At 40.8% G+C, this 13,002-nt stretch overlaps 1 protein-coding gene across 1 annotated transcript; it reads right to left on the minus strand.

The window, feature by feature from the left end:
• Positions 1-3,771: 3,771 nt before the first annotated feature.
• Positions 3,772-12,637, minus strand: LOC146286778 (adenylosuccinate synthetase isozyme 1 B). The gene is made up of 13 exons (XM_084700374.1): positions 12,336-12,637; positions 9,592-9,694; positions 9,175-9,237; positions 9,000-9,050; positions 8,428-8,494; positions 8,131-8,238; positions 7,963-8,044; positions 7,543-7,669; positions 7,088-7,242; positions 5,894-6,018; positions 5,400-5,497; positions 5,088-5,237; positions 3,772-4,929 (listed from the first exon to the last, which is right to left on the minus strand). The coding sequence occupies exons 1-13, from the start codon at positions 12,492-12,494 to the stop codon at positions 4,877-4,879; spliced, it is 1,341 nt and encodes a 446-aa protein (XP_084556500.1). The 5' UTR covers positions 12,495-12,637; the 3' UTR covers positions 3,772-4,876.
• Positions 12,638-13,002: the final 365 nt, after the last annotated feature.

A 13,002-nucleotide genomic window follows, 5' to 3' on the forward strand; every position in this document is an offset into this window, starting at 1 on the left:
TCTCTCTGCTATTTGAAGCCCAACTCCCCAAGCATAGGTCAGATTGCCCAAGCATCTGCCACCTTTTCTTCTCCTCCAGTGTTTTCTTACAGTCACACAACTACAGGATAAAATGGAGCTCTTAAATCTAATTAATGAGATGAGATCTGCTCATAAGACATTTTCCCTCGGGTCTTTGTGATGACATATTTTAGCGATGCAAGCTTTTGTTTTCTTTTTGTTCAAAGGGGAAAATAAAGTAAATAAGGTACTGCCCAAGACAAGTAGACACCTGCCGAGAACTGTTTTTCTGTGGTATTAGCTTTCTCTTTTACCCGTTAAGAATCATCAAACAGGGACATTCCGTGCCAAACCGCTGAGATATTATTTCCTGTATTATTTTCAGATATGACAAAAAAGAGATATATACAAATGTCTTGTGTGATTGCTTCAATGGAAGGAGTGGAAAAGACAGAAAGAACCAGATGACATGAAAAGAAAGAGCCGATAATATCAAAAGTGAAAATGAGAAAAGTTGAGAAAAAGAACTGAGGGAGAAACTGAAATGAGTTGAAGATACTGTATGGAAAGGTCGGAGATGAAGGGGGAGAGAATGAGAGAGAGAGAGAGAGAGAGAGAGAGAGAGAGAGAGAGAGTGAGAGAGAGAGAGACAAAAGAGAGAGAGAGAGAGAGAGAGAGAAAGAGAGAGAGAGAAAGAGAGAGAGAGAGAAAAGAAAGAGAGAGAGAGAGAGAGAGAGAGAGAGAGAGAGAGAGAGAGAGAGAGAGAGAGAGAGAGAAAGAGGGAAGGAGCAGACAACAAAATGAGAGGCAGATGGTGTGCCAGCACCCACACTGTGCAGAGTGCTGAGTGCCAGTCTGTGAAAGCAAATGACACGGCAGCAACGTTCTTCTCCAGCTCTCCCGGTCCTGTCTGGTTTGCCCATAAACAGTTTGGGTTTTACAAGAAAGGTTTTTACTATGGGATACCTGCCCAACACCAATGTCCAATGGCCAAATGACCCACCCCAATGGAAACATTGTACATTATTGTTTGTTCCTGAACCATCATTAGACATTTCAATATGAATTATCTGAAGACCTTAAAACATCATCATGGAGTGAAAGTAAACACTTGCAGACTGTAGGCAAGCAATATGATTCAACAACCACAGAAAACCAAGCTCAGTAGCACACAGAAGATAAGAAGGCTCATTATCTGCTAAAACATGTGTTCATGCATTGTACTATTTTTAGGCAATATGTTGTTGTCCATTATTGTACCAACAAGAGACAAATCATTAGGAAATGTATGTTGTAACATGTTGTTACATGTGCACCCTCATTATAGTCATCAGCAGCAACCAAAATAGCCCATGTTGAAAATGTTTTGTATTGTAAATTAGGTTTGTATTGGCTTTAGCCGAGAACAGGAAACATCAGACAGATACAAAAATGTCAAGGTAATAGCCCGATGATGCTGAATGTGCCCTAAACACATTAAATGGGGACGCAGGTGACTTTATGTTCTTGTTCTCCCCTGTGGCACTAGTTCAGAACACAGTTTCTCACAAAAACAATGGATTTACTGTTGCTCAAAGATCCAAGATACCGACCGGTAACTACGTCTCACAGCAACTATGGATTTAATGTCAGTAAAATCCCCAAAATGGCCACCGGTAACAAGATGAGAATGACCAGCAAGGTTTCTATCTGATTTACCTCTAACCCGTTTCTTTCCGGATCTCTGTAAGAGAATCGTAATTGGCAATTTTCAAGGAAGTGTCCTCTTCAAGGAAGTGAACTGTCGGCGGCCATCGGAGAGAACACTTGGAAGGTACCTTTTAGGTCATCAGGGTATCAGGTGTGACGAATGGGATGAGAATCATTTGTTGTAATTAGATTGGAGTGAGCAATGAATCTGATAACTAGAAAATAATGATCTGATGTATTCAAAGGGTTCCCAATTTTTTTTCCCATTCGTATATCATTTGCTGAAGATGTGTATGAACCAAGTGCAACACTACTTATTTGGACTTGTCTCGGTTATGAATATTTATATAATTGAATGTATGTATGTTTGTGTATTGTATTTGTATTTTAACAACTGACAGATAAATAAGTGACTGTTTGCAGAATGAACTATAACTGTGTAAAAGTAAAGTTATGTAAACCATGTGAGGTACTTGACCCAGATATGTAGCCACTTAAGATTCATGAAACACAATTACTGGTCCATTTGTTCCAGTTTGACAAAGTTTGTGATATCGCTGCATTTTTTTCTCTCTAGGCTACAGCAAAAGGGTAAAGAGCTCACAAATGGGATGTGTTCAGCAAGCTAGATGTGTGGACATACACTCAAGCACACCACAGACACGCAGATAACAGTGCAGTACAACAGCGGTGTGCAGAACGCCGTCTCGGGTCGCACGTTACGGGTTTGTCAAGCATGGGCCACGGCAGTGGACTGGCTCTGTGAGTTCCTCTATTTCCATCAGCAGACGGGGTCACCCATGGGCATGCATTCACCAACACTGGCCTACTGAGGAGAGGAAAAACATCAACTGCTCCTGTTGCTTCCTGCTGATCTAGATTCTTGCATGAGTCAGTGTTTGGCATGAGTGAAAAAGCCCATAGATCAAGCTTGGTGTTGACAGTACAAGCTGGTGGTAGTGTTGTTATGGTGTGGGGGATATTTTTCTGGCCCACATTAGGTCCCTTGATATCAATTGAGTAAAACTTGAACACCAATGTGTATCTGAACACGAAGCCCAGGTGCTTTCCTTCATGGCTACAGTTGGCCATTTGACTTTTCGACAAAGGGCCATGTCACAAAGGTTGGGCATGTGACATGCACAGGGGTACATCTCATGAAGCTGACTGTGAATAGTCAAATTCATATGCATTGACATGCTTTCTTGACAAGCTTTCATAGGAGATTACTAAGATACGACAACCAACAACTGGGGCACAATGCGAGTGCGCTCCATACTCTTCCATCTCCCCCATCCTAATGTGTGTAGTCAATATGTCCAGACATCTTGGCAAATAGACCCTTGAAAGCTGGAACCCCCAGCTTCAAGAAAAGCCAAAAAGCCCAGTCTGTTTATGTCTGTTTATGTTACAATTTCTCCCTTTGTAATCACCACTTATAATCTCTCAAATCATTTGCTGGTTCAAATGTAGATGGATTAGGTGTGGACACTTTTATGATATTTAGTCTAAATTAAATGACTTCATCCATGTGGCACTGTGTGGATCATTTATAACTGTGATGTAGTTTGTTTAATTCAGCTTGTTTTCAGAGCAAATGCCTTAGGTTTTGAAATTGTATTAACTCATTAAGAATTTTGCCAATAATGGAAAGCAAGACCACCCAAAAAAGTTACATGCGAAAAGTAATACACTAACCACTCCAAGAGTTGATATTAACTAACATCCCTATATTATAAATACAATTAAAAAAATTCACATTCACATGTGTATGCTTGTGGTTATTGGTTATTTATTGTTTGGGTACTTCAAAATATTGTTAGGATTGGATATGCTTTCCTATGAAAAACATAAGAAATGTAGCTGTCCCTATTATCACTTACATATAAAACAAAGATATATAAAATATAAAATGCACCTGATGTTAGTTTTGTTGTATTTGAAACTTTAGTTTTTAGAACTCTAGTCTATGGAAGAGACTTGATCTAATGAGGGATTTCAGGTATTGAAAGTACACAGGAATCTGCATTTTAAGAACAGTAATCAGTGCTGGTGATTTTGTAGATATGAAAACAGACAACGTTTAATTTGTGCAGCAGATTTATTTGCATATCAGATTTCCACTTCTTTAATATATTGCTCTTGGAAACCTGAGGGCATTGTTGTGTCACAGTTTGAACATGTAATTACTTTAGTTGACAGGGAGTAAAATCCCAAAATTGTCACACCTACTTATTCAGATGAACAGAACTGACATCATTTCTTAAATACAATAGTGCATTTGTGTGTTAATGGTAACATATTAATAAAAAGGCAGCGCCATAATATGCGGGCCACTGAGTGCTGCATTTGCCGACTGTTTTTACGGATGAAGAGTGGTTGTATTTTAGCAGCTTGTGTTCAGCAACAAATAACTGGCCAATAATCTTTACCATCTAAACAGTAAAGGTGAAAAAAGTGATAACAAATGCTGTAAGTGGACGAAAACAACTGGACTAGAGTGATGGGTAATTGTGATACAAGAGTGCATTGTTGGATTGACACTTGGCATACAGTGCAGTGAACACATCAAGGAAGTTGGGTTATACTTGACCTAAGCATGGGTGACTTTCCAAAATGAGTCCCTGCTCTGTATTCAAGTGCATACTCTGATGGATAGCCAACGCTCTACGTGATCAAATACACTACAGTAGGACTCATTTAGCGACAAGTAATGTTACGTAGAGTGGTGGGGTAGGACCCAAATGCAGGAGTGGCCAGGCTAACAAAGGGTTTACTCTTGAAACAAGAACAGACCATGTACTCACAGTACCAAGGATAAGGACAAGAGAAAGACTGGACCCAAAACAGGAACCTAAATACACAGAACCAAACAAGACAAAGGTGGACATGATGAGACAAACGAGAACTGAAACCACTGAACGAGACACAGGTGAAGACAATGACAGACACAGGGAAACACTAGGGCAGGGCAAAACCAAAAACAGGGGGGCACGGCTGTAGCCGTGACAAGTAACATGTGATAGACACTTACAAAATGGAGCTGCAGTAGAGGCAGTGTATTTTGGGGGTGCAGTGTGAACAAGAAAGTCAGGGTTTGGGCTAAGGGAAAACTAAGAATGTCATCTAAAATCATGAGCATCTTAATCCTTCCTTGTGGAGAGAAGGAGAGAGAGGTTGGTGTCTGCTAAAACATCTGGATCATAGACTCCCTGGACTTTCCAACTCCGACCCATTTGACTGGAGACAGAGAGAGAGAGATCATGAGAAATAATAATACTATGCCATTCCTACAGTATGTAAAAAGTTGACAATCTATGTATATCTCAGGTCAATTTTGGTGCACAGTGTAGCATTCCTGAGAGCATTACAGAAATGATTTTTTTGCTCCAACTTACTGGGCACGCCAACGTGGTTCTCTACAAAGCGGATATAGTTCTGAGCCTTGGGAGGAAGGTCATCCCACTTCCTGCAGCCTGAGGTGTCACTCCTCCAGCCTGGCAGTTTTTCATATTCCACCTCCACCTTCTGGAGAACATCCATGTTTGCTGAGGGTATAGTCAGGGAACATAAGGTCTCACAACATCTCTCAAGATACTTCTGTATTTAAATTTGGAATGTTTGTCATGTTAAATGGCAGTTCGGAACTCCTTCTGGTACATGCAAAGGACCAACCCCTTCTATTCAAACAAATATCAACTTTATCTTACCTGGGAAATAAGGGATATTTTTGCCATTCAGTTTGTAAGCCACACCCACTTTAATTTCATCCAGCACATCAAGGATATCCAGTTTGGTTAAAGCAAACCTGTGATCAGAAACAGCTGTGTTGAAGGAAGATCCCCTGATCACCACTTGGTGGCAGAATAACACAGAGTATCTTCATCATGCGTTCCACATGACATTGAACATTAAAAGTACACGTTAAGTACAATGTAAGACGTTTACCAAAGTATTTTTTGCCAACGATTAATGAATAGATTGACCTTGCCAAGGCATTGTCATTCCAAAACAATATTTTTTTTACAATTGGGTTCCATTCTGTAGTTTTTACTATGAGGCCTCCTGCTAATTACTGGCCAGGTCATAGAAAAATAACATTAATAATTGCAACTGCTTCCCAAAGTTCCCAAAGCCTAATGCGGATGCAAACAAAGGAAGTATTTCAATCTCCTAAAGCAGGAGACCCTGCTGCATCACTCACGCAGTGAAGCCATTGATCATGTTGGCGTAGCGCAGGATGACCAGATCCAGCCAACCACAGCGCCGCTTCCTCCCAGTTGTCACACCCACTTCGTGACCCCGGGTCTGCAGCAGTTCACCAACTTCCTGAATGGTGGACAGAGGAGCAGATCTCAACTTCCTGTATGGTGGACAGAATATCTCAGACCTGTGACTAGCAGACATGCAACCAAACCAAGCACGTCTACTAAGAGATGCACATCACCAGTTTTACAGTTTAGTTAAATATATAGTAGTTTATAGTTTAGTTTTAGTTAAATAGATGAAAGCACAGGATAACATTCTACTGATGCAGACAGACAACTCGTGGTCAACAATCTGCAAAGACCGAACAAAATCAGTTTCTCCTCAATCTTGACATCCACAGACAGAGACACAATTGTGATGATTTGTAACAGACCTGAGGCAAGTGATTGAATCAGCAACGAGAATGCACCACTGCATAGCCTGCGAGACACATAACTGAGCGATCATGCTGACCCCTGACCCAGTCCTCTGCACATGTCTCTTATGATTGCCGAGCATGTGACCAATGTCACGCTGTTCTAAAGGTCCCGCATTCCAAGAGTGGTGCTCTGAGAAGCCCTGAGGCAACACAATGATGGTGGAATGTCTTCTGTCAGGGTGGATGAATTAATAGATGAATGAATTAATGAATCATTGAATGAATGACCCCTAATTGTTCCATATATAATCAACATGTAGGGTAGAGTGTGTATGAATGTAGGATCAAAATATCGTTGTGAGGCTTAATGTTGTGACGTGCTGGTTCCATATCATGTTCTTGTTGCAAAAGTCATTTGGTTGTTACTGCCAAGGTCTTTGTTTTGTTCTGCATTCCATTTAGTGTTAATGTTAACATTAGTTAATGTTATTCCCAAACCTGGGATGGGCTGTTTTGGTCTGTTTTTATTGGTATATAATATTGGTAACAAAGGTAACAGAAACTGCAAAAAATAAAATAAAAGCACCAACATAAACTCTACAGCATCCATACAGCTGCATCATACTAAAGTTCTCAAGGGTTCACCCAAAGTTATAGCATTGAGAAAAATGTGAGAAAAAAAAAAAAAGAGTCTGAAAGTGTTAGAAAATTGAGTCACTTTTGCTTGCACTTCCTGTTGTTGTCATAGGTTTCCCAGGTATGATGACTTACATTCAGTTGCTCGGTGGGGAATGCCCCGATGCCAACCCGGGTAGTGTAGGCCTTCACCACACCGTACACGTCACTGATACTCACAGGGGGGATGCCCAGCCCGGTGCACACACCACCCACGGTGCAGTTTGATGAGGTCACAAATGGGTACGTACCTGCAGAACGAGAGCCAGATGAGAGGGTGCCAGAGAGCAGAGACATTTGATTTGAGGCTTGTTTAGCTAGAGATGATCTGAAACTGTCGATGCCATGACTATGTTTTATTTCATTTTAGAGTTAACAGATGTTCAGCACTGAGGCAGAAGTGATATATAAAGTACTACTTGAGAGATGCATGTTTACATCCTAAATACCTGTTAAGTTTGATTGTTTGTATACCCCAAATTAACAACCAATGCTCCTCGATGAAAACGTCCTCCAGACACAAAAAAGTGCTGAGTAGGGTATTCCCTTACCAAAGTCAATGTCAAGCAGGGCAGCATTTGCCCCCTCCACCAGGATTGTCTTTGGTGGTCCATGAATAGCTTCGTACATGAAATAGACACCATCTCTCACCATGGGCCTTATCCTCTCAGCATACTCCTGTGGTACCAGGGAGAGAGTGGAGGCCTGACGCGGTGAGATTTAGCAAGACAGAGCTACAGAAGACAACTGTATTGTCATTATCCGTTGCTATGCTTCTCATGTGCTTATAATAGGTCCAACCCTGTGTCAGAGAGGATTATAGGTTAAAGCCATGGGGTACATGAGGTAAGGGAGATATGTTGACACATCTGTCTCCAGAATCCTCACGTGTGTGTGTGTGCCTATGCAGAATTCAATCATTTAGAACTACTAATTGTACACATACAAAACACATAGAAACCTAAACCCACCCGCAATTTTTTAAGCTGTCCCTCAATGTCAATCTCCAGCGTTGGGAACATGGACTGGTACTGCTGGGCAAGTATTTTGAACCTAAAACCAATGTACAGTGGACTACATTACTCAGAAAACACTTGCCATTGTTATGTTGGTTCCAGGGGATGTTCAGGGGTTCCTACCTGGCAGAGAAGTCTTTGAAGTCAGCTAGGAGGTCACAGATGCGCAGCCCCGTACGAGATGCTTTACTTGCATAAGTGGGTCCGATGCCTTTCTTTGTTGTGCCAATACTTCACAGGGTAAATGATCCGTTAAGGAACGTGTAACAATTAGGGCTCTGGAGGTTTTGAACCTTTTCATTTGGCTAGAAAAAACTGTCTCCGAATGGCAGATCATTTACAGATAAAAAAAAACATTGGTATCCACCAATGAAAATTATATTATGGAGAATGCCTAACTTCAGCATTTGCTGTCCTTACTTTTTTCCTTCCTGAGCTTGTCTCTGAATTTCCTGAAGCCCGTCTACTTCCTGGTGGAAGTCGAACACTGTCACCGTGGGACACAGAGGAAGAGAAGCTATTTTACACTGACACATAAATGTAGTGCTGTAAATTCTTCCGTAACATGTGCCAAACATGTGAGCCTTATATGATATCCAATGGTACTGAAAGGCCTGCAACAACTGTTTATTAGAGCTGTAAAACATTTCCATAACTTATCTACAAACTGTAGTTGGACTTGAATGTCAAAGAGCCCTCTGGATGTATTTATATAGCAGCCGTGTGAATAATACCGATCGTGTTATATTTGTGTTATATTTATAACTCTGTGAAGTATATTAATTCATTGTTTCGATTGTTTAAGTATGGTTTAATAAAAATTTGTGTGTGCGTGTGATAAATCAATAAACACTAAGGTTTTGTAAATCTATGTTCAACAATTCTCACGCAAAGAGAACTATTTAGTCTGCCTTGCTTAGAGACCTATCTGAAAGACATTGCATGACCTCTGCCCCTGGTCTAAATTCAGCTATTTTCTGTGGGAAACGTACCAATGTGTGCCCTGTCCGAGATCACCAATCGCTTCTGCCAGTTTGTGAGGCCTGCAGAGATTAAAAACAATAAAGTTATGCCCACCACTCAATTCACTCAAAGTTCAGTAATTATTTTAATTGAGTAGTTTAATACAATATGAACAACCAACTAAATATAAACATTTAAACAGACCTTTCTTTTCATTTTTATCTCCTTCCTCAAACAACCCTGGAAGGTGAATGACCACTCCATTGCCTGCAGAGTTAGAGGAGAACCAAAATAATTGAGTAATTGGGTAATTGAATTTAGTGCAAAAGTATGTTTCATTTTACACGAACACCGATGTTTTTGGCATTGGTAATCTCTACAAAAACATGTTTTCCATACCATTGTTTGCTAAAATGTTCTTTATAGCTTTTTCCAACCTGGCCTTTGCCTGGGCCACTGACAGCACTGACAAAGCATTTCATTTCATGACCAAGGACGCATAGAGCACTTGTAAATGCACTGCTGAGCTTCTAAATGTATGTGCACATTCTCATTTGTTTATGACAGTTAGACAAAATACCACAGTGTAAAACGTGCAAGCAATCACAGATGAGTACCTACCAATCAGGGATGTAGCTTTTGTGTTAATGATCCCACTGGGGAGAAGGTGGAAGTCATATTCTGTACCATCCACCACCACTGTGTGACCAGCATTGTTACCTCCCTGTAGGTAGACAGTCCAGCAAGTTCTTTAAAGCGCTTTGTTTGTTAAATCAACATAAACTACCACCAAATCAAACTTTGACTAATGATATAAATGTCAATAAACAATACAGTGTAATATCAAACTATTTACAAATAATACATTCATACAAGACATCTGGAGACAACGGAAAGAAGTGACACAACAAACGATACACAATGGAAACAAAGTTGACGCACGCATGAACTGCTTCCTACTAATCTCGTATTGTAATTATCGTCATGACCAATGCTTACAGACATTTAAGGACATAAGTGACAACGTCTCCTCCACACAACCTAGTTTCCTGTGACATCTGAAACAAAGCCCTGTCTTACCAGATGCCTAATCCCTTCTGCTGGGCATGCATCAAATCTGCAGATCGCTCACAGCCGGGCTGGCAGATGCTAGCCCCAGAACCTGAAATTGGTACCTAGGTCACATTATGTGTGGCTCATGGCTGGCACTTAATTCATTTAGCTGTAAATGCTTGATCCATGTACAACTCATGTGGGTAGCCTACTGTGGTCACAATGGTTGTTTACTTATGAATTAAACGACCATGTCATGACATAGTGTGTTACTTTTTGCATTTAGACATTATACTTTATGCTGAATACACAGTATGTATGTTTTATGCTGTACTTAGTCTGCAAAACTGGATGTATGGAAAGTGGGTGAAAAAGCATAATTTGTACATGGAATGTGATAGAATGATCAACAAAGTCAGAGAGCAGAAACACACACACACACACACACACACACACAGAGCTGGCTGGTCACGCCAGCATTCCAGGGGGTGCTTGGGGATATAGGTCTAGCAGCATCAGACTGCACGGCAGTTTTGCGCACACTAACACCATGAGCTATTTTAGCAACAGCTATCGGGACAGTGTCATCACACCCCCCCACCCCCCCCCACCCCCCTCACACTTTCTTCTCTACCCCCCCACGCCTACTCCACCTTTATCGAGCCCGGAATACACGTGTCTGAGGGGTAGGGGAAGGAGGGGTGTGGAGGTAGGTTGGAGTACAGTCTGTCCTTCTCATGTATCTGTACTTTTGTCAGGAATGTGACCCCGTCTTAGGTGGTGGGTACACTGGCCGGCAAGCAACAGGGGAAGGGCATCTGACCCAGAAGCTGACATAAGCTCACCTAAGGCCTGGGATACAAGAGCTCTGAGGTGATGAGTTGAGGAATACAGTCATCCTTTGTTGTTGAATCACGCATGACTTCATGAACTTTGAAGGTCATTTAAGTTAAGAAATGGATGAGCAAACTTGTTGGTCTTTGGTTTGGGGGTGTTAAAAGTATCTCCTAATCTCATTAAAGTTTGGTGTTTATTTTATTTGAATGTATTACCCTTCTTTACAGACGTGCTGACAGGGGATGCCCACCAGGAAAACCAAATAACATTTGTTACTAGGATGTACACCCTCAACCCATGACTTTCTGCATGCCAAAGAAAAGGCTTCCAGTCCTAATGCTAACATGTTTAGCACAGTGCTCCCTCTCAACAAAAACGCACAGAAACAGATCCTTGTTGCTGCTTTCCAACTGTTCCTATCTTTAGCTGTAAAACGGTTAAACGGTTAGAATTTGACACATTATTTGGACTTGGTCCCCATTGTTTTATCGTGCAGTGGATACATTTTCACCAAATTCCTGCTTGACTAACATACTTTAACAGTTTATGAAATGCAACTTACGGTAACTAGGCCCACATTGTATAAGTGACCTCGGGACATTATATTTTTAGTAAGCCTAATGAGCGGTATCTACAGCTGTCCACTGGCTCTCTCAATTGGTCCACAGTTAAACCAATCTGGACAAATACCAATTGTCTCAATAATTAAATTGCCTCTTTAACAGCAATGTGATCCTTACGTCCAGCTGTCTGCTGAAGTACAATTTACTGTACTGTTAATAATCAGAGTATTCAGTGATTGACTAGTCCACTTATTTGCTATCATTCAACAACATTTTGTGATAATAGTGAAATTAACTAGACAAGAGATATTTTGGGAATTATAATTTGAATATCCGAAAATACGAGCAGATATAGGTCAGGTTAAGGTCAAGGTTGACTATGTATAGAACACACTGACTCATTGCTGTGATCAAATTTCTGTTCCTTAATAATAATGTTGACATGACTCATCCAAACATTGGACAAATATTCAAAGTAGAATTTAACTAGCGCCTTAATAAATTGCGTTTATACAGCAGCTAGTTGCGTGTTTTTACTTTTAGGCACCATGCTATTTATCAGGCTGCAGAATGCATGTTGAAGGTAATACTACCGTCCCTCATATTTCTGAAGAGATTGACAACTATACACGAACTGTTACCTCCATGTCTGTGACACTCCTGACAGCCTGCATGTTGAGTTACATCCATAAACACCTTGAGACTAGACCTACTTCATACAGCCTGCGTCAATCAAAACAACGTTAAAAATGCTTCATGTGGGGTGAACATTCTTTTCAGAAATTAGGAGACATGGGCTTCAATGCATGCAAACATGGCTTTAAAAAGCAGCTTCCTTGAGTGAACATGAGCATTGCACCAGAAAAACTTAAGTCAGATAAGAAAGACGTTGTCCTGTTTTTATAAGCTCACCTGACATCTGCAAATAATGTCCGACTCTGTGGCCAAAAGGTCGACCACTTTTCCTTTTCCTTCATCACCCCATTGAGCGCCAAGCACAACGGTAACTTTATTTCCTGTGTCATTTCTAGACCGCTTTAGCCCAGTGTTTGAGTTCTTGTTGCTCGACATGTTCGCTGAGTAGCCTATTAAAACAACAACCCGTACGGAGTGAGTGACTGTAAGTGGGGAAACCGCCGTTATCTGAACGTGTAACCAAAGACGGGTTTCCCTCTCGGAGGCGAGACGAGCGAACCCAACTCTGTCTGACCAGTAGGCTGTTTCCATAGCCTAAATCCCAAGCACTCAACTGATGACCCAATAATCAGTGTTTCCGTTGCTCTCTGCTCTGAATACAATGAATAACACAGCTCACAAACCCGAAAGAGCAAAGCCAGTAACAAACCCTTTAGTGTTTCACAAACCCTTAAAAATATGATTTATAATCGAACCTATTGTTCCAAGTCAGATAGTTACACACAACTTGAACATGGGCTATTGGTAAAATAACTGAAGGCCAGACTCATTAGTATTTGTCAATAATCTATTCTTCAATCATGTCCATTGCCATAGACATGTCAATAGACTTGGACTAGATTTAGAAATAACCCTAAAGATTTTATATTCAATATACAGGTTG

This window comes from Hypomesus nipponensis, chromosome 6, assembly GCF_054491055.1.
Source record: "Hypomesus nipponensis isolate SF chromosome 6, ASM5449105v1, whole genome shotgun sequence".
In the NCBI taxonomy this organism is placed as follows: domain Eukaryota; kingdom Metazoa; phylum Chordata; class Actinopteri; order Osmeriformes; family Osmeridae; genus Hypomesus; species Hypomesus nipponensis.